At 38.5% G+C, this 18,905-nt stretch overlaps 1 protein-coding gene across 1 annotated transcript in view; it reads left to right on the top strand.

Moving 5' to 3' along the window:
* The window catches only part of LOC150080108 (ubiquitin carboxyl-terminal hydrolase 25-like), a 364,983-nt gene that overhangs the window by 260,955 nt on the left and 85,123 nt on the right, over positions 1 to 18,905 (top strand). The window contains exons 12-14 of the mRNA XM_090381833.1: positions 1,608 to 1,735; positions 13,499 to 13,594; positions 15,080 to 15,235. Of these exons, the coding sequence (XP_090237959.1) occupies positions 1,608 to 1,735; positions 13,499 to 13,594; positions 15,080 to 15,235 (380 nt within the window). The remainder of the gene's footprint in view (positions 1 to 1,607; positions 1,736 to 13,498; positions 13,595 to 15,079; positions 15,236 to 18,905) is intronic.

The raw sequence follows: 18,905 nt of genomic DNA, 5'->3' as shown, positions 1-18,905 counted from the left end.
ATTCACTTAGTTCCACCCAATTAAAAGACTTAGTCAAATTAGTCCCTTTCTGAAGTTAAAACCTGAGTCTTTATCTGTAACTACTGCAACATCTTTCTTCATCTTCCAACTGACAATTGCATGATCACTTTGTGAAATTGGTTCCTGTACTTTGTCTTGTGATGTCATCTGATTCATTAGTAATGATGAGTTAAAGAATATTCTCACCCCTGGTTGCTATCTCTAACATGCTGATAAAAATAATAATCTAGTTTATTTAAAAAAGTTTTTCCCCCTGATGAGTTTCCCTCCCACTTATTCCATTCAATCTGCGGCTGTGCTGGCAGACGTAACTTCAGACTCATCAAGAGTTGTTTTTGTGCTCGGGCTGCTTTTGATAAGAAGTATGACCCCCTTCTATCTTTCTAAATACATTATACATACCATAGTGGAACTCATCACCACTACCAATTTCTGGGTGGCTCCACGCTTCTGTTAGCCCTTTTATATCAGCATTAGTTGTCCTAACCAGGAATTAAAATTCAGCAATTTTATTGACAAAACTACTGACATTACTGTAGACAAAGTTTAGACTAAGTAATCTCCTATAGTTTACTACCCTGACATACCCCTTGAACAAATTTAGGTTTGTAGCCCAAGCTTTATCTTCCTCTCATGTGAAACATTGCAAGCATTACTTTGACTTATATCATCAGATAAACACGGATCTAAATTACCTTTCTCCCCTCCCTAACTAGCAGTTTCCCTGAACCCTTAGGGTATCCTCAGTATCCGCACACCACCTTTGTTCAAATAGATGCTACCTCTACAAAACAGATTCTTTCTACCTACAAATGCAGGCCACGCTGATAAAAATTTCAACCCTAGAGCCTTGCAGATTCCCTCAAGTCTCAAGGTAATCCACAAGGCTTTCAGCATATAAACCCTCCTATCTTGTTTGGGCAGAATTACAGACACATACACATTCTGACCTAACTCACAGCATTTTTTTAGCATAGTCCTATATTTATCCAACAGATGGACAGGTCGTGCATGTTTAATGTTGTTAGTCCCCATGTAAATAATTCTCTCTTTACATCCCTTAAAATCTGACAGTCTGTTGGTAATATCATCATTTGTTGCTCCTGTCAAACGCTCTATTCTGGACCACCTATCTTTACTACAAAAAATGTTGCCCGTTTCTCTGACAATAGAGTTTCCTAATAAAACTAGATCACCTTCGACCAGAGCAGTCCATGTTTGACTATTCTTTTCTGAGACCCGTATCGGGGGTGCTTCACTTGTCAGGTCAGGAGATACTCGAGTCCCCAATGTGCACCTAGTTACATTTGTTTCTAGGGCAGGCACTCGTTTCTTCAGTGACCCAAATTCTTCTCGTAACGCACCAAGTTGCAATTTTGATTAGCACACTCCTTACCTTGGTTGCAAAGAAAAGAATTGCCAAATGAGCTAGGTCTGTCTACTAGACCAGCTTTGGTTAGGTTTTGTGTATTGTGTGTATATGTAAAAGATAAAAGTTGGTATATATTTTATTTTGAAATAATAAAACTTGTCCAAATTTGATTTGATTTTATAAGAGAACTTACTCTCTAAAATTTTTCTTTAAGACATGGTTCACTCAACTTCCTCCAGTGCTCTTATTTGAGTTATCAAGGTTTCAGTTTAATCAACAACTTGGAAGGCCAGAAAAAATACATAACAAATTAGAGTTTCCTGAAATTATTTACATGGATAGGTAAGAACGAAAATATATATTTTTATAATGTTTAATTTTTATTATATTTTCATTTTATAGCATTAAAATTTCAGTTAAGGAACCATTCTGCATGCCTCTCTTTTTTGGCATGTGCCTCCTAATGACTACAGAAAACCCACAGTTCAACAGGGAATATGGAACTGCACCTGCATTCACTGTAGCCTGAGGTTTTTATTCTGTGGGCCCGATTCAATATTATCATCACTTTGACCCATCACAGAAAAAGCAGAAAATACAGTGTAAATAAAATTTGATCGGCATCTGCTCTGTGACAGTTGCTTGTCATATTCTTAGACTGAAGAGTGTCCATTAAGGGATGTTTCACTGTATTACTATATGCATTAAATGCAACAATGACCAATCATTCAAAGTAATTGTTTACTTTGAACAAAATGGCTAGATCACTTAGTGCTTAAAATTCATGACTAATATAAAGAATACGAAACAAATTGATGAATAGAAAAAAGAATAATAATTTTTTGCAGAAATCATCAAACTGACATTGGTCCATAAATTTGCCCAATATTATATTTCCATAAATGCAATTGCATCTTAACTACATGACTGAATTGTAAGACAAACTGAAGCTTGTACCTGGTTTTTCCGTTAAGAAGCCCATGGGCTTGTGTTTGGTTTTTGCATTTTTAAGGTTCTCATATTGTCCATAAATAGAAGCCCATGGGCTTCTTAACGGAAACAGGTTTATTTTGAAATAATATTTATTTGATTAATGAAAGGCTATTTTTATTTTAAATAATATTTATTTGATTAATGAAAGGTTATTTTTATTTTAAATATTGCAACGATAGAACAGTATGAAATTAAAAATTATTCTTATTATCCTAAAAAAATATAAATATATAAGACAAATAATAATTGCAAAAAGAGAATTATTTATATTAGTAATTTTCATTCAGAACCTGTTGTATCAGAGCAATCCGAGTTGTCCATGATGAGTTATTTTATGTATGCTAATCAGATGTCTCCTGGTCCATCCAAATAAGAACTTGTTGCTTACTTTAAAAGCAGGTCTTATTTTAAGGCCAAATTCTGGTGAGAAAATATAGTTTCGCAATGTGTTATAGGTAACTGATCAGTGATTATTTCGTTCCTTTTTGAAAAATTCAAATAGTTTTTTTCTCAATTTCAGGATAAAACGCCTTCCTTCCTGCACTCTCAAGACGTTTTTGTTTACGTTTTTTAACCAGCTTCAATAATTCCGCTTCTTGTTGCAACCAACGGCGAAGGTTTTTCCTATCAATGCCTGTTTGTTGTGATATCGAATTTTGACTTTCCCCCGCTTTTAAACGTGTCGCAAATTAGTTTTTCCTGGATAGTATACGATTTCATTTACTAGACTTTTTATTTTCCATTTTTAGGGTTAAATATTCTGACAACGAGTAAAGACGCGCAGTTCACATCTATTGCAATGACATCTCGGGCATGCGCAGAGTGCTGATATACGGTACATTACGAGAAAGTGCATAATTATTTGTCCCCAATAAAAGCCCATGGGCTCCTATTTGGAAAACAAAATCCTGATATAGGCCCAGATGGGCCTATATTTGGGTGGGCCTCTTAACGGAAAAAACCTGGTACATTAGGCATCATTATAACATCTCATATTGTGAAATCCTTCAGCGAGTTGTCTTCCTCTTATACTTCAAATGTGACACTTCCTCATTAGAGAAGTCTTGATTATTCTCAGTTGAGTACCACCATCCAGACAACACTGTTTTGAAGCTATTAGGCACCTCTCATATTGTGTAAGTGAAAACTGGTTCATCTGCTCATATACCTGGATAGTGATACTCAGCTGAGAATAAGTAACACTATAATAAGACTTCTCTAATGGAGAAGTTACTTATTTGAGGTAAATTAGGAAGGCAACTTGTGAAGAATTTTGCAGTATGTGAGATGTTATTAGCATTAGTTGAAGCATATGATGCAAGAAAAGCAAGCTTATTATTATTATTATTAGCTATATGGTGCAAGGAAGCCTGAGGCTTATGCTGCACCAGCCAAAAAAAAAAAATTCCCAAGTTACCCTGAGAGAGAGAGAGAGAGAGAGAGAGAGACACACACAAAAGTAGAAGGAAATCACCAAGAAAGAGAAGAATGATGATATCCAGCTCAGGACCCTGGGTGTGCCAAGCCCATACAGCATCAGCTAAAAAAAAAAAAAAAAAAAAAAAATTTCCCATTTCACCCATCCAGTCACTCCAAATGTTTTTTCTAGTTCAGCCTTAAATTTATTTAAGTTAACTTCTACAACAACAGGTGGAAGTCTGTTCTGGCAATCAATTACCTGATGCCTAATATGCAAACTTCAATTGTATTAAAATTCAACTATGTAGTAATGATGTTGTCACACTAACCACTGTCACAGAAAAAGAATAGAATTGCAAGAATTTTATAAAATTCAAATGATGCTGATTGTGATGAATATTTGAAGCTACCTTATGATAGTAGGATTTTATTTATTATTATTTTATTTTTTATTTTTTTTATACCTGCAGTTATGAAAATTCTACAAGGCTTCTTGTAGCAGATCAATTACAAATTCTAATGAACTGAACTCAACGTCTCATTTTTATCCATTTATTTAAACATGGGATCTGCCCCCCCCCCCCCCAACACACACTGAAATCAAGGAGGATATTATTCGACTTAAAAGCATCTGTCATCTAGAATGCATGAGCAAGATTCACATACACATTTAAGTTTGAATTAACATTAGATCCTGGTAAGTAAAGTTTATGCTTATTTATAAATTTTCTTATGAGAGTAAATGGGCCTGTAGTAGTGGGATCCATTGCTTAAATAAATACGTATGTCCAGTAAAATATTTTTAATACCCATTTAGCTACAAATGGTTTGTAGCTTTCGAGGCTAAACGAGACTCTTCGTCAGCAAATACTAACAGAATAGAGATGTTAGAGACAATTCTAAAGGATACAGTTGTGCGTGCAATGAGGCATGCGTGGGCATGAGGTTGACCCTTCAACTACTAGATTGGTGTTCATTTTTGCTGCATGGACATGTGTGGTTATGCTTCCTGTGCTTATCTAGGCTCAAAACAGTTGCCTCCAAGATAGGGTGTAGTTTCGTTCCATTGCCACGGTTCATAGTTAGAAGAACTCTTTATTGCATACAAACGCACATGCCGTACACAATACCCTTCACGGCTAAAAGCCAGTTCTCGAATTACATGATATATAAAGTGATTCTAGCCAGAGTCAGTGTTGAAAGTGCCAGGACTGGTCAATCACTTCATAGTCACGCTTGGGATTAAGGTCATGGTGGGTCGACCGGAAGTGTTCTGCGATTGCGGATTGGTCAGTCTCAGCAAGGCAAATTGATCTGTTGTGCTCTGCAAGGTGGCCTTGAAGGTGTCTTGAGGTCTCCCCTATGTAGCAGCTGTTACAATCTTTTCAGGTTATGCAGTATACTACACTGCTGTGCAAGAGAGGGGTGACCAGAGTCTTCACTTTGAAAACAGGAGAACGCAAGTTACTACCAGGTAGCTGCATACATTTTATGTTGTATTCTCGAAGGATTTTTAAATTTGGTCTGACATGCCCGGATAGTAGGGAATGTAGGCAGTAGGTATATTGTCATGAGTTAATGGCAGTCTCGGGTGGATCACGAGCTCCTGCACTTGCAATAAGCACTTGTCCAGTGTGTGTGGGGGTTGGATAGTCACAATTGACCAAGTCTGTCCTCACTCTGGAAATCTCGTTGCACCTAGCTTCATCTGTGCTGGAGTGGCTTGGGGTGTGGTCAGATCTGTAGTTGGTGAACTGACTGCACCACATTGGCTTGCGGTATACTGAGTTTACCAGGACATCCAAGAATGGAAGGGATCTATCCACTTCTAACTCTAAAGTGAACTGGATGAACACAGACAAGGAATTGAGGTACTGCAGTTGTTGTTTCAAAACCATGTGGGTTGTGACAGTGAAGATGTCATCGTATCTGCACCATGTTGTAATAGGTACAGGTGGGTTCAGGAATATGTTTTTCCAATTTTTCCATGACAATGTTGGCCACAACTGAGCTAACAGGAGTGCCCACGGCAGTGCCGTGCGATTGCTTGTATCCTTTGCTTGAAATATAACCATGCATAGTCAAGTTTGTATACGTCTGACTCCAGGCATCTCAAAACGTTGAGATGCTCAGCAATTAATTGTTTGCTGCTCAAATTCAAAACAAAGTAGCAGTATTAGTTGACCGGATGTTCATCCTCAAGGAGTGGGCTTCTCTGCTTAAATTCACAAGTTTCCGTTGCTGTCGTGAATGGTACGCATCTGCCTATCAAAGTCAGATCTGCCTATCAATATTTTGGGATGCCTGGAGTCAGATGTAAACAAACTTGTCTATGCATGGTTTAAAGCAAAGAAAATTTCTGCTTCAACTCAGGCGCCTCCGTAGCCAGGTGGGCAGGAGCAGCAGTGCGTAGCGCACGCTTCTTGATTAGACTGAGGTTCGAGCCCGTGACTACCAAATACGGAGAATGTGGAAAGGTCAGAAAATGACCACCGCATAACCCCGGAGCAATATGGCCTTAGTTGCTAATGCTCCTAAAAACCAAATAACAAACAAACAAACAAGCAAGCTTCAACTCTGTAGCTTCTTCATGCCACAGGCTACCAACTACCTCAGTTTTATGGCCTGCCTAAGATTCATAAGCCAGGCATTTCTCTTTGACCCATTGTCCTGCTGCAATGCGCCTACATATGATCTATCTAAATATATTGCACGACTCCTCATACTTCTTGTAGGAAATACCATCCACACTGTCACTAACAGCGGTGAGTTCATTCACCTTATTAAAGAGCTCAATCTCTGACAACGAGATTATGGCATTATTCGATGTGTGACTCTGTTTACATCGATTCCTGTCCAACAGGCCATAACATGCACCAAGAGGCTTCTGGAGAATGACTGAAACCTATCAAGCAGGACAACACTGTCCACTGACGACATCTGTACCACCCTCAACCTGTGTTTATCAGGCAGCATCATTACGTTTGAAGATTCCTTATACAAGCAAGTGCACGGCACTGTCATGGGCGCTCCTGTTCCATCGTGGCCAACATGGCCATGGAAGAATTGGAAGAACAGATATTCCTGAACCCACCTGTACCTATTACAACACGGTGCAGATACGTCGATGATATCTTCACCGTCATACCACGTGGTTCTGAAACAACATTACTGGAGTACCTCAATTCCTTGTCTGTGTTCATCCAGTTCACTTTAGAGTTAGAGGTGGATGGATCCCTTCCATTCTCGGATGTCCTGGTAAAACGTGTGAGCCCTGGTAAAACGTGTGGAAACCTTAGTATACCGCAAGCCAATGTGGTGCGGTCAGTTAACCAACTACAGATCTGGCCACACCCCAAGCCACTCTAGCACAGATGAAGCTAGGCGCAACAAGATTTCCAGAGTGAGAACAGACTTGGTCAATTGTGACTATCCAACCCACATATTGTACAAGTGCTTATTGCAAGTGCAGGAGCTCACGATCCACCCTACAATCAGAGACTACCATCAACTCGTGACAATGTACCTATCGCCTACCCGCCTACGTTCCTTACTATCCGGGCATGTCAGACCAGATTTAAAAATCCTTCGAGAATACAACATAAAATGTATGCAGCTACCTGGTAGAAACTTGCGTTCTCTGGTTTCCAACGTGAAGGCTCCGGTCGCCCCTCTCTTGTGCAGCAGTGTAAGTATACTGCATAACCTGCAAAGATTGTAACAGCTGCTACATAGGGGAGACCTCGAGATGCCTTCAAGATCGCCTTGCTGAGACTGACCAATCTGCAATCGCAGAAAACTTCTGGTCGACCCACCATGACCTTAATCCCAAGGGTGACTCAAGTGATTGACCAGTCCCGAAACTTTCAACACCGACTCTGGCTAGAGTCACTTAATATATCATGTAATTCAAGAACTATGAACTGCAGCAAGGGAATGAGACTACACCCTATCTTGGAGGCAACTGTTTTGAGACTAGATAAGTGCTGGAAGCATAACCACACATGTCCATGCAGCAACAGTGAACACCAATCTAGTAGTTGAATGGTCAACCTCGTGCCCACACATGCCTCATTGCGCGCACAACTTTATCCTTTAAAATTTTGTCTCTAACATCTCCATTCTGTTAGTATTTGCTGACGAAGAGGCCTTGAAAGCTACAAACCATTTGTAATTAAATGTGTATTAAAATTTTTTTTTCTGGACATATGTATTTATTTAGATTTTCTTACATATGTATATATTCAAGTAGCCCTCGTTTTGCACTGACCGATTTGCACTGATTCACAATAGTGCCGATCACTGACCATAAAGGCATTTTTATATAAGATTGAAGAGGATAGGACTACTGGTAATAATTTAAGATGGTTTGCTGGGTGAGTGCAGGACAGAGGGTTGTGATTAATGTAACTTCAGGAGTGGGTATTTTAAGGATCGGTTCTTGGACCACTGTTATTTCTCATTTTCATAAGTGACATTGATGAAAGTATAGAAGGCATGATGTCAAAATTTGCAGATGATGTAAAGATTGGTAGAGTCGTTAATGATTAATGCCAACCAGCACTCTTTCAGGATGACTTGAACAGACTTCAAAAATGGTCAGAGGAGTGGCATCTTTGTTTTAATGGAGCTAAATGCAAGGTCTCACACTTGCGGACCCACAAATAAATTATACATTTGGTGGAGTTAAATTAAAAATGGAGAAGGAAAAGGATCTGGGAGTTATAGTATGGGCAGATATGAAGTTTTCTGAACAGTGCAAACAGACAACTAGTAAAGCCAATGGTGTCCTATTGATGATTTATTGATCATTATCCTATAGAGAGAGAGGCCTCTATAGCCGAGTGGTCAGGAGTGGGAGTGCAGTAGCACACACTCTGAGTAGACTGGGGTTCAAGCCCCTGACTGTTAAATACGGTCAATCTGTCAACCCACACTGGCCCAGCATGGTTTATGGTCCGTTTCCCTCAGCATGAATCATTGAGGAGGCTTCCATCCTGCAGTGGATTGATAATGGCTACAGTTTATCTTTTTTTTTTTTTTTTTTATCCTGTAGAGATGGGGAGGTCATAATTCCACTGTAGGAATACTGTGGAATACTGCCTTTGGAATACTGTGTTCAAGTACGAAGACCTCATCTGAAAAAACACATTGAGCTTCTTGAAAGCCAAAGACTGGCAACTCGAATGGTGAGATTGGTGGAAGGATGAACGTATGAGGAAAGACTCCGATTATGTGGGCTGCAGAGCTTGGCAACATGTCACCACAGAGGTGACCTGATTGAGGTTTGTAAGGCTCTGAGAGGGATAGTAAAATAAATTAAGGTAGAATTCTAACTGTTATAAAGAATTCCTGAAGTAGGGGTCATAAATTCAAATTACAGGGTTTGAGGTTTACATTAGATTACATTAGGAAGTTTTCTTTTAGCCGGTGAGTTGTTGATTGCTCGAACAAGTTGCCCTCACAGGTAGCTGAGGCTGACAGTTTGAATAAATTCAAAGGTCAACAGGATAGTTTCTTGTGTGAGGAGAGAAGCATATAATTTTTATTTTCTTATTTTTTTATTTTATTTATTTATTTTTTATTTTTATTATTTTTTTTGCGAGTGCAGCAAAAGCTGATGGCTTCCTTGCATTATATGGCAGATGCTATTACTGTTATTAAATCCTGCTGACTGCAAATATCTTTTGATCTTTCTCTGATGCCACATATAGCTTTAGCTGTATTATAACTTTGAATTTCTCTATTATTCAATAACTTCATAACTTAGCATGAACTGCTCTTGCAGATTACAGTTGCATGGCTCATATACTTATGTGAGTTGGTTACCAATTTAACATCACTTAGAACAATTGAGAGTGAAGAGAGTTAAAGAATTTCCAGTGTGGGTACAGCTAGAAAAATGTATGCTTCATTAATGTCTGGTTAATCTCTTTCATAAACAACTTGCTGAAGTGCACAAGCAATAGATTTAATTCCACATAGCTAAGGTTTTTTTTGCCACCATTATAACTAGTCACATAGCTTGCTGTTGTCAGGCACATGGCTGAAGTATGGAGAGAAAACAACAGGTAGCTCATGGTCACTCACTTGTCTTCCACTCTGTACTAATGCTACAGAAGAAAAGGCCTAGTGAGTAATTCTGACTGAGTGACTTTTTATTTCTGCCTGCTAATTGCTGTAATGACTTCAAAATGAAATGCAGTTATCTTTGTTATTACATGTGAGAAATTGATTAAATTTCTCCACAATACATTATTAAAAACAATGTCATGTAAACTAACACAGATTGCCTCATAATAAATACTTCTTAATAACTTGTTTTTATTCTCCATTGTGATAGCATTTGTTCTCTGAAGCACATCCACTGATATTCTGACATTTTGTTTTGACTATGTTTGTTTGGATCTAACAAACTCTAGTTGCCTCCCGAACATGCTGATGTAGAAAACAATCATCCAATAAATTCACGAAAGTCTTGCTAGTGTGTGAGGGACCAACCCACAAATTCCAGTCAATATCTGGGAAATTAAAATCCCCCATTATAAGATTCTGATTTACTGGCCCACTCTATTTCCCTGTACAGTTTCTTATTATACTCATCAGAGTCATTAGGCCTATAACACGCTCCTACTCTCAATTTTGATCTCCCAATGCTTATGTCACACCAAACTGACTCGACACTGCACTGTCCAGCAATGTCGACTGGCTTCACTTCCTTGGATTGTGTGTTTCTTAACTAATAGCATAACTCCTCCTCCCTTCCTATCCTATCTATCCTTCCACACACATTGTACTCCCCAAATTCCAGTTCTGCATTCCTTATATCTGTGTGACACTACGTCTCTGATATCCCAACAATATCTGCCTTTGATGTTTTGAGCAATACCTCAAATTCATCAAATTTATTTACCAAACTCCTATCATTGGCGTACACGCAAATATACATGCACCTGTTCCTATTCTTAGGTACCCTAACACAACCCATGTGTTTACTTGTACCACAGTGACTCCCAGCAGTCTCTGAAATACACCCTGCATCTTGTTTTCCAGGCTGCTGCTCATTCCAGTAAAAGCAGTGCAAGAATCACTTTAACCTCTACCAGTGGCTACTGTTAATCTATTAGTCCTTGTATCCCACCAAGCTAGCAGTTTTCCGACCCACCTAACACTGCTTCGATAGCATCAGTAAATATTCTTGCACCCTTTCTATTAAGTGTATCCCATCCCTGTAGAATCAGTCTCTCCTGTTAATAAGTACAAACCAGGCTGAAAAAAATTCTACCCCTTGAGCCTTGCACAATCCTTCCAGGGCTGAATTGATTGACAAGGCTCTCATCATATACTCCCTCCTATCGTGTCTGAGCAGAATTGCACTCCACAATACATTATTCAAATTCAAATTCAACCCTAATTCAAGGCTTTTTTTCAACAGTGACCTGTACTTGTTAAGCAATTCCACCAGTCTCTTATTCTTAAAATCATTAGTGCCAAAGTGTACAACAATGCACCTTTTGTGCCCTTAAAAGATGGTATCCGCTCGTCAACCTTTGCCCATGGCAGACATACCCCGGTCCTGGTCCACCTATCCTTTTTACATACCATGTTCCTCATTTCCCTGACAATAGTCAACAACTACTAGTTCCTGTGGGAACGCCGCATTCTACCTTGGAGGTTGCCGCTGTGTTGCGTGATGATCAAGTGCAAGCTCTGGTGTTGATGTGGGCAGCTGAGAGCTTTGATGGGCCCCTCAATTTAGATCATTCGAGCTCTCATATGGACCCATAAAAATGCAGTTGTCGCCTCATTTCCTCACACTCCTTACATCGCGCACACACAGACATCCCACTTGGCAATATGTCCCGTACCGGATTGCTCCATAAACATCAAGCAAGCAGTGCATTTTAAAAGGCTGTGATTCAGAGGGCAACTGCCCCCCTCAGTTCTTCCCTGGGCCACAGCACTCTCATTAGCTTGAGCCTTTTGCTTCGCTGCTCTGGTCTTAGTCATGATTTCAATTCAATTTCTATAAAATTTCAATTCCAGTACAAAATTATAACCCTAAATTTGTATCCCAATGCAGTTATAACACTATATATCTATATATTTTTTTCAGTATCGAGTATTATCTCCGAGTTCTGATATATAACTTCCGTATCAAGTTATGTATTAATTAATTATGTTACGTTTGTAAAATCTAAGGCGTTATATATATTTAGTTAAAAAGTACAATTTAATTGACAATGAAGTTTAACAAGATTAATAAATTTAACTGATTACTTGATAATATTATATACTATACTATACTATAAGCTAACAATATAATGTTATTTCATATAACAATGGCGGCAAGTTACGAACAGTAAATCTACAGACACTTAAGTATTAATTAACTTCCAAAATCTCGCTGTCTGAATTCAGAATAAACTAAGGATCTTCTCTGTCTATATGCTACTTATAGAAAATAATTTAATATAACAATTAGTCAATTAAGCAGCTAAAAAAAACCTCTGTTCGCCGGAGCTGCAAAACTTGTAAAACATGTGGATTGGATACCCTTACCGATACTAAGTAATAACCTACAAAATCTCTATCTAAATTAAAATTTAAACTAAGTATCATAACTAGGAATATAAAGCTGCTCTAGAAAATAAGCTAATATGCCAATTTAAGTTAATAAAACAAAAAACTTCTCTATTTGCCGGAGCCATAAAAGCTTCGCCTGCACAAGGCTACTCTTGTTCCCAAAACCTGCTGGAATAAACTTCCATCTGCCGTTGCAGAAGTTGACAGCTTAAATAAATTCAAGGCAGAATTAGACAAACATTTGGAGTGAATGGATGGGTGAAATGGGAATGAGAATTTTTTTGGTTGATGCCATATAAGCTTGCTTTCTTGCATCATATGCCTCTACTAATGCTATTAATGATGTGCTCCATCCTGGCTTACATCTTGTGGGTGTGGTGCTGATATTAATCAGATGGATTGTCAAAGTATAATTAAAGGTGTGGGAACTGGCACCTTTTTCCACATGTCCATGTGTTTTCTGCCATTGGTCTCTATCTGCTCACCTTCTTTACTACCTTCACTTGGGAGGTGAAAGAGAAACCATATGTGATAAATGACCAATTCTCACTATCCTAATTATTGAGAATGATCTACCTTGTAGATTATTATATGGTGAAAGGTTGATTAAACTGACTAGAATGCATTTCCAACATACGTTGGAAATGCATTTTGATATTTACTTCTGCTGGATTCCCCAAGCCACGTTGCAATCAGGGGAAATGATTTAGTTGACATTGCAGCCAAATTAGATTTCCCTTGTACAGACTATTGGCAGTAATATGAAAAACTGGTTTCCCAACAGAAACATTCATGACATGAGCAAGCTTCAAAGAAATTATACCCAATTAGGCCTGTAATCCAACAATGGCAGCCTGGTTTATGGAGGGGTAATAAAGTTGGAGTTGTTCTTGCTAGACTCCACATAGGACACATCCTTTTCTGATGATGGCTGTGTGCAAACACTGATGCCATTTTAAGCATGAAACATCTGTATTGAATGTTCAAATTTTATCCATTAATGCTGTTTGTTTTAGTGCTTTTAAATCAGCTGACTGAGGCTTATACACTTAGATTTTATATATTTAAAATGATTGAATTTCATAATCATAAATTGATCTTTTCTAGGTATATGGAGCACAACAAAAATATTACTCGTTCTAAAAGGGAAGAGGTGAGGCAGTTAAAAGAAAAAAGAGAAAAGTTGCAGAGCAGACTTGAGAAGTAAGTTATTTTGCTAATATGACTGTCAGTTTTATGAGATTTCATTCCTGATAATTAACTATCTTCATAAACAATTTTAAAAAGCAGTAAAGTTATAAAATAAAATGTCATTAGATTTAAAAAAAAAAAAAAAAAAAAAAAAATCACTGTGCCAGATAAAATGAATAGCAGAATGTTCCTTTGGAGCAGTGCTTTTTTTATATGAGGTAGTGTTGAGGCAATTTCAAGGGTTTAGTGTCAAACAAACTGAACACCAAAATTACATTTTCTTTTGCACTGCTGCACATTTTATACAAAAATGCAAAATTGCATTTTTGTATAAAATAAAACTAAAGTTATTTAGTTTTATTTTATACAAAATAACAATGCATATCATGTCATAGAACTGTATCTCCTTAGTACTTTACAAGTCAGCTTGGGCTATAAGAACATTTCCGGTAAACCAAGAAAATATTAGACTTTTTCTTGGTTAATTGCAAAAACATTTACTACAAAATGAGGTGCCTCCAGTCTAATCAAGAAGCGTGTGCATAGCACACGCTTCTTGATTAGACCGGAGTTCGACCCCGTGACCACCAAATACGGAGGATGCGGAAAGGTCAGGGAATGACCACCGCATATCCCCGGAGCAATGTGGCCTTAATTGCTAATGCTCCTAAAAACCAAATAACAACTACAAAATGATTTTGTAATTAACGTTGTTTAACACTAAGTCCTCGATTTGTGGTGACTTATTTCACAATACGAGACCACTGCATTTTGTAGCAAACTTAGTTGCTACAAAACACAGCAGCTTGCTACATACGGAGCTGTGGCTTTTGCCACTTGCATGATCCTCTGCATGCCTCCATAGCCAGGTGGGAAGGAGCAGCAGTGCGTGCAGCACACACTTCTTGATTAGACCGGGGTTCGAGCCCGTCACCACCAAATACGGAGAATGCGGAAAGGTCAGGGAATGACCATTGCATATCCCGGAGCAATATGGCCTTAGTTGCTAATGCTCCTAAAAACCAAATAACAACAATTAGAAATCCTCTATTAGAAAAAGTTGCATTTCTATATTCCCATCTTGGTGAGAATGCAAACCCCCCCCCCCCTCATTACTTCAAGTATTTTTCATTTGAAGTTGGAAAGGGATATCATTGCACTCATTGAATTTACTAGCTTGAGTTTCTCTTCTTCAGTCACTTAGGGCTATTGCATGAAGTGAAGCATTATATTTACATTTTCACCTCAATTTAGTTTAGATAATTGGAAATAAGAGAAATCCACCTAGCCTGTATGTTATATTTTGTGTATTTTCATATTAAAAGAAATGATTTTGTTCCAATTATTCTGTATTTAGCTGATAACATTGCTGATATCTTCTTTACACTTATGATTTTTTATATTTCAGTAAAGTTTTTTCTCTCTCTCTCTCTCTCTCTCTCTCTCTCTCTCTCTCTCTCTCTCTCTCTCTCTCTCTCCCTCTCCCCATTCTCTCAGATATCTAAATTATGGCTCAGGGTCAAAGAGGGTTCCTTTACAGGACGTACTTCAGTATACACTTGAGTTCGTTGAAAGTAAGTCTGACTCTGAACCTAGTCCTCCTTCTTTGTCTCCAGAAGATGTAGAAATGGCTTCCCCTGCTTCTGCTTCAAGGTTTGTTATCATGTTTATTAGTTAAATTACAATGACTGAATTTAAAACTTAATGACTTGCATTTGCTATTCTGGTATTGGTATCCTTGAATGAAGAATTTTTGACTGTATCAAGTCTTGCAAATATTGCAACTCATAAGAAAGCGGAACCATTTTTGCGATGGTTGAAATCTTAGTGAGATAGGATTTATTTTTATTATTGCATTTTCTTTTTTTATTTTTATTTCTTTATATTTTTAATTGCATTAAAAATATAAAGTGTTATGTTATATTAAAATAATGATGTAGATAAATGAAATAAATAAATGATAAAATTCCACCAGATAAAACTGATAAAAGGTAACTGTCTGTACAATAAAATATGAAATTTTAAACTGCAAAGAATTATTTACAATAAAACAATGTAGATAAAACACAGGATGATAAAAGCACTAAAACACCATAGCTTTCAGAGGCATCCGCCTCCTTTTTCAACAGTGAGGTTTATCATACGGCACATCCTTAAATATCAGCAGGCTCACGGTTCTCAGCATGTGGTTCTACAGGAGCATGGGCAGTATTCTCCTCATGTGCACTGGAACCGGAAATGGCTCGGGAGCATGCCAGGCTGAACCACTCATCTGCCTGGCATGCTCCCGTCTCCTTTTTCAAACCTCACTGTTGAAAAAGGAGGTGGATGCCTCTGAAAGCTACGGTGTTTTAGTGCTTTTATCATCCTGTGTTTTATTTACATTGTTTTATTGTAAATAATTCTTTGCAGTTTAAAATTTCATATTTTAAAATGAAATTGAAAGTTGAATTTGAAAGTGTCTGCAATTCTGCCCAGACACGATAGGAGGGAGTATATGATGAGAGCCTTGTCGATCAATTCGGCCCTGGAAAGATTGTGCAAGGCTGAAGGGGTAGAATTTTTTTCAGCCTGGACTGTACTTGTTAACAGGAGAGATTGCTTCTACAGGGATGGGATACACTTAAATAGAAAGGGTGCAAGAATATTTGCTGATGCTATCGAGGCAGTGTTAGGTGGGTCGGAAAACTGCTAGCTTGGGGGGAGACAAAGACTAATGGATTAACAGTAGCCACGGGCAGAGGTGAAAGAGATTCTTGCACTGCTTCTATTGGAATGAGCAGAAGCCTGAAAAACAAGATGCAGGATATTTCAGAGACTGCTGGAAGTCATTGCGGTACAAGTAAACACATGGGTTGTGTTAGGGTAGCTAAGAATAGAAACAGGTGCATGTATACTTGCGTGTACACTAATGCTAGGAGTTTAGTAAATAAATTTGATGAATTTGAGGTATTACTCAAAACATCAAAGGCAGATATTGTTGGGATATCAGAGACGTGGTGTCACACAGATATAAGGAATGCAGAACTGGAATTTGGGGAGTACAACGTCTACAGAAAGGATAGACAGGATAGGAAGGGAGGAGGGGTTATGCTATTAGTTAAAAAACACATAAAATCCAAGGAAGTGAAGCCAGTTGACATCGCTGGACAGTGCAGTGTTGAGTCAGTTTGGTGTGACATAAGCATAGGTAAATCAAAATTGAGAGTAGGAGTGTGCTATAGGCCTAATGACTCTGATGAGTATAATAAGATACTGTACAGGGAAATAGAGTGGGCCAGTAAATCAGAGAGTCTTATAATGGGGGATTTTAATTTCCCAGATATTGACTGGAATTTGTGGGTTGGTCACTCACACACTAGCAAGGCTTTTGTGGATTTATTGGATGATTGTTTTCTACCCCAGCATGTTCGGGAGGCAAATAGAGGGAGTAATACTCTTGATCTGATTATCAGTAGTGATTCTTCATGCATTAGGAATCTGCAGATAAATGAACCACTGGGTGGCAGTGATCACAGTGTGCTGAAGTGGGATTTACTCAAGGAGGTAACTACCATCAGAGGTAAAGGGAAGGGTTTTTGCTTTCGTAAAGGAGACTATGCTGGTCTGAGACAGTATTTAAATTCTATACAGTGGGACCAACTGATGATGTTACCAACAGCAAATTCAAAATGGGAAGCATTCAAGGAACTAATCTTGGAAGCTACCAGGCTTTACATACCAACCAAGAAATATTGTTCAAGGTTCAGGCCTAAATGGTTGTCAGATGAACTAATGAGACATATGGCAGAGAAGAAAAATGCATGGGATACATACAAATTAATGGGTGACGTGGAAGCCTATGATAGATATAAGTTGGTCTGTAACCAAGTCACAAAGGAGATTAGGCAGGCAAAGGCAGATTATGAGAAATCCTTGGCAAAGGATGCAAAGAAAAACAGAAAAGAGTTCTTTACCTATTTAAACTCAAGAAGGAAAGGGATGAATCAGATTGGTCCACTGGATGTTGATGGTTCAACAGTTGAGGATCCAGCTCAGGTGGCTAACAATCTAAACGAGTATTTTGCATCTACATTCACACATGAGGAGTTATTCAGGAAGGGGAATGTCGTAGGTGAAGTAAACATTGGCAGTGAGCTAGATGATTTTCTAATAACTGAGAGGAAAGTGGAGGAGAAATTGTTGAGGATAAACATAAAAAAGGCACCCGGGGTGGATGGGATCTATCCAGTTATATTAAAGGAAGCAGCAAAGGAAGTAAGTAAACCCCTAGCCATAATTATGAGAGCTTCTTTGGACTTAGGGGAGGTACCCATGGACTGGAGATGTGCAAATGTAACCCCAATTCACAAAGGAGGATCAAAGGCTGACACAAGTAATTATAGACCTGTTAGTTTAACTTCGGTTCCAGGAAAATTAATGGAGGCACTGGTTAAAGAAGCACTGCAGGATCATCTGGACAAGAATTCAGTTATAGCTCAGACACAGCATGGGTTTGTTAAGGGCAGGTCTTGTCTGACCAATTTGATTGGATACTATGATGTAGTCACAAAAGAACTGGATGCAGGGAATAACTTTGATATTATATATTTGGATCTTAGAAAGGCTTTTGATACTGTTGCGCATGGAAGACTGCTGCACAAATTGGAGAAGTGTGGCATTCGAGGCAAATTGCTGCTATGGATAAAGGGATGGTTGAGTGGCAGAAGACAGAGAGTGGTAATCAATGGACACTGCTCAACGTGGTCTAATGTTATTAGTGGAGTTCCTCAGGGTTCAGTGTTGGGTCCATTGTTGTTTTCTGTATTTATAAATGATATTGATGATGGTGTATCAGGCTTAATGTCCAAGTTTGCAGACGATACAAAGGTTGGCAGGGTTGTTAAGGACACTACTGATACTATGCTGCTGCAACAGGATCTGGAAAGGTTGAGCAGATGGGCTGAGAGGTGGCAAATGAAGTTTAACATTGACAAATGTAAAGTACTACATATGGGAAACAGTAACCCCAGATCAACGTATCAACTCTGTGGTACTACGCTGACAGTGGTAGAGAATGAAAAGGACCTGGGGGTAATTGTGCAGGCAGATATGAGGTTCTCTGACCAGTGCAGACGAGCTGCAAGAGTAGCTCATGGTGTCTTGTCAATGATATACAGGAATTTTTCTAGCAGGGACAGGGATGTGATTATTCCCTTGTATAAGGCATTGGTCAGGCCACACCTTGAGTACTGTATACAGGTCTGGAGGCCTCATTTCAAGAAGGATGTAGAGCTGCTGGAACGAGTACAGAGAAGGGCAACAAGATTAGTGAATGGAACAA

The sequence above is a fragment of the Mastigoproctus giganteus genome, chromosome 9, assembly GCF_048544385.1.
Source record: "Mastigoproctus giganteus isolate SK-2022 chromosome 9, ASM4854438v1, whole genome shotgun sequence".
NCBI lineage: Eukaryota > Metazoa > Arthropoda > Arachnida > Uropygi > Thelyphonidae > Mastigoproctus > Mastigoproctus giganteus.
Note: the sequence above shows the minus strand (reverse complement) of the source record. Positions and strands in the feature narration are given on the sequence as shown.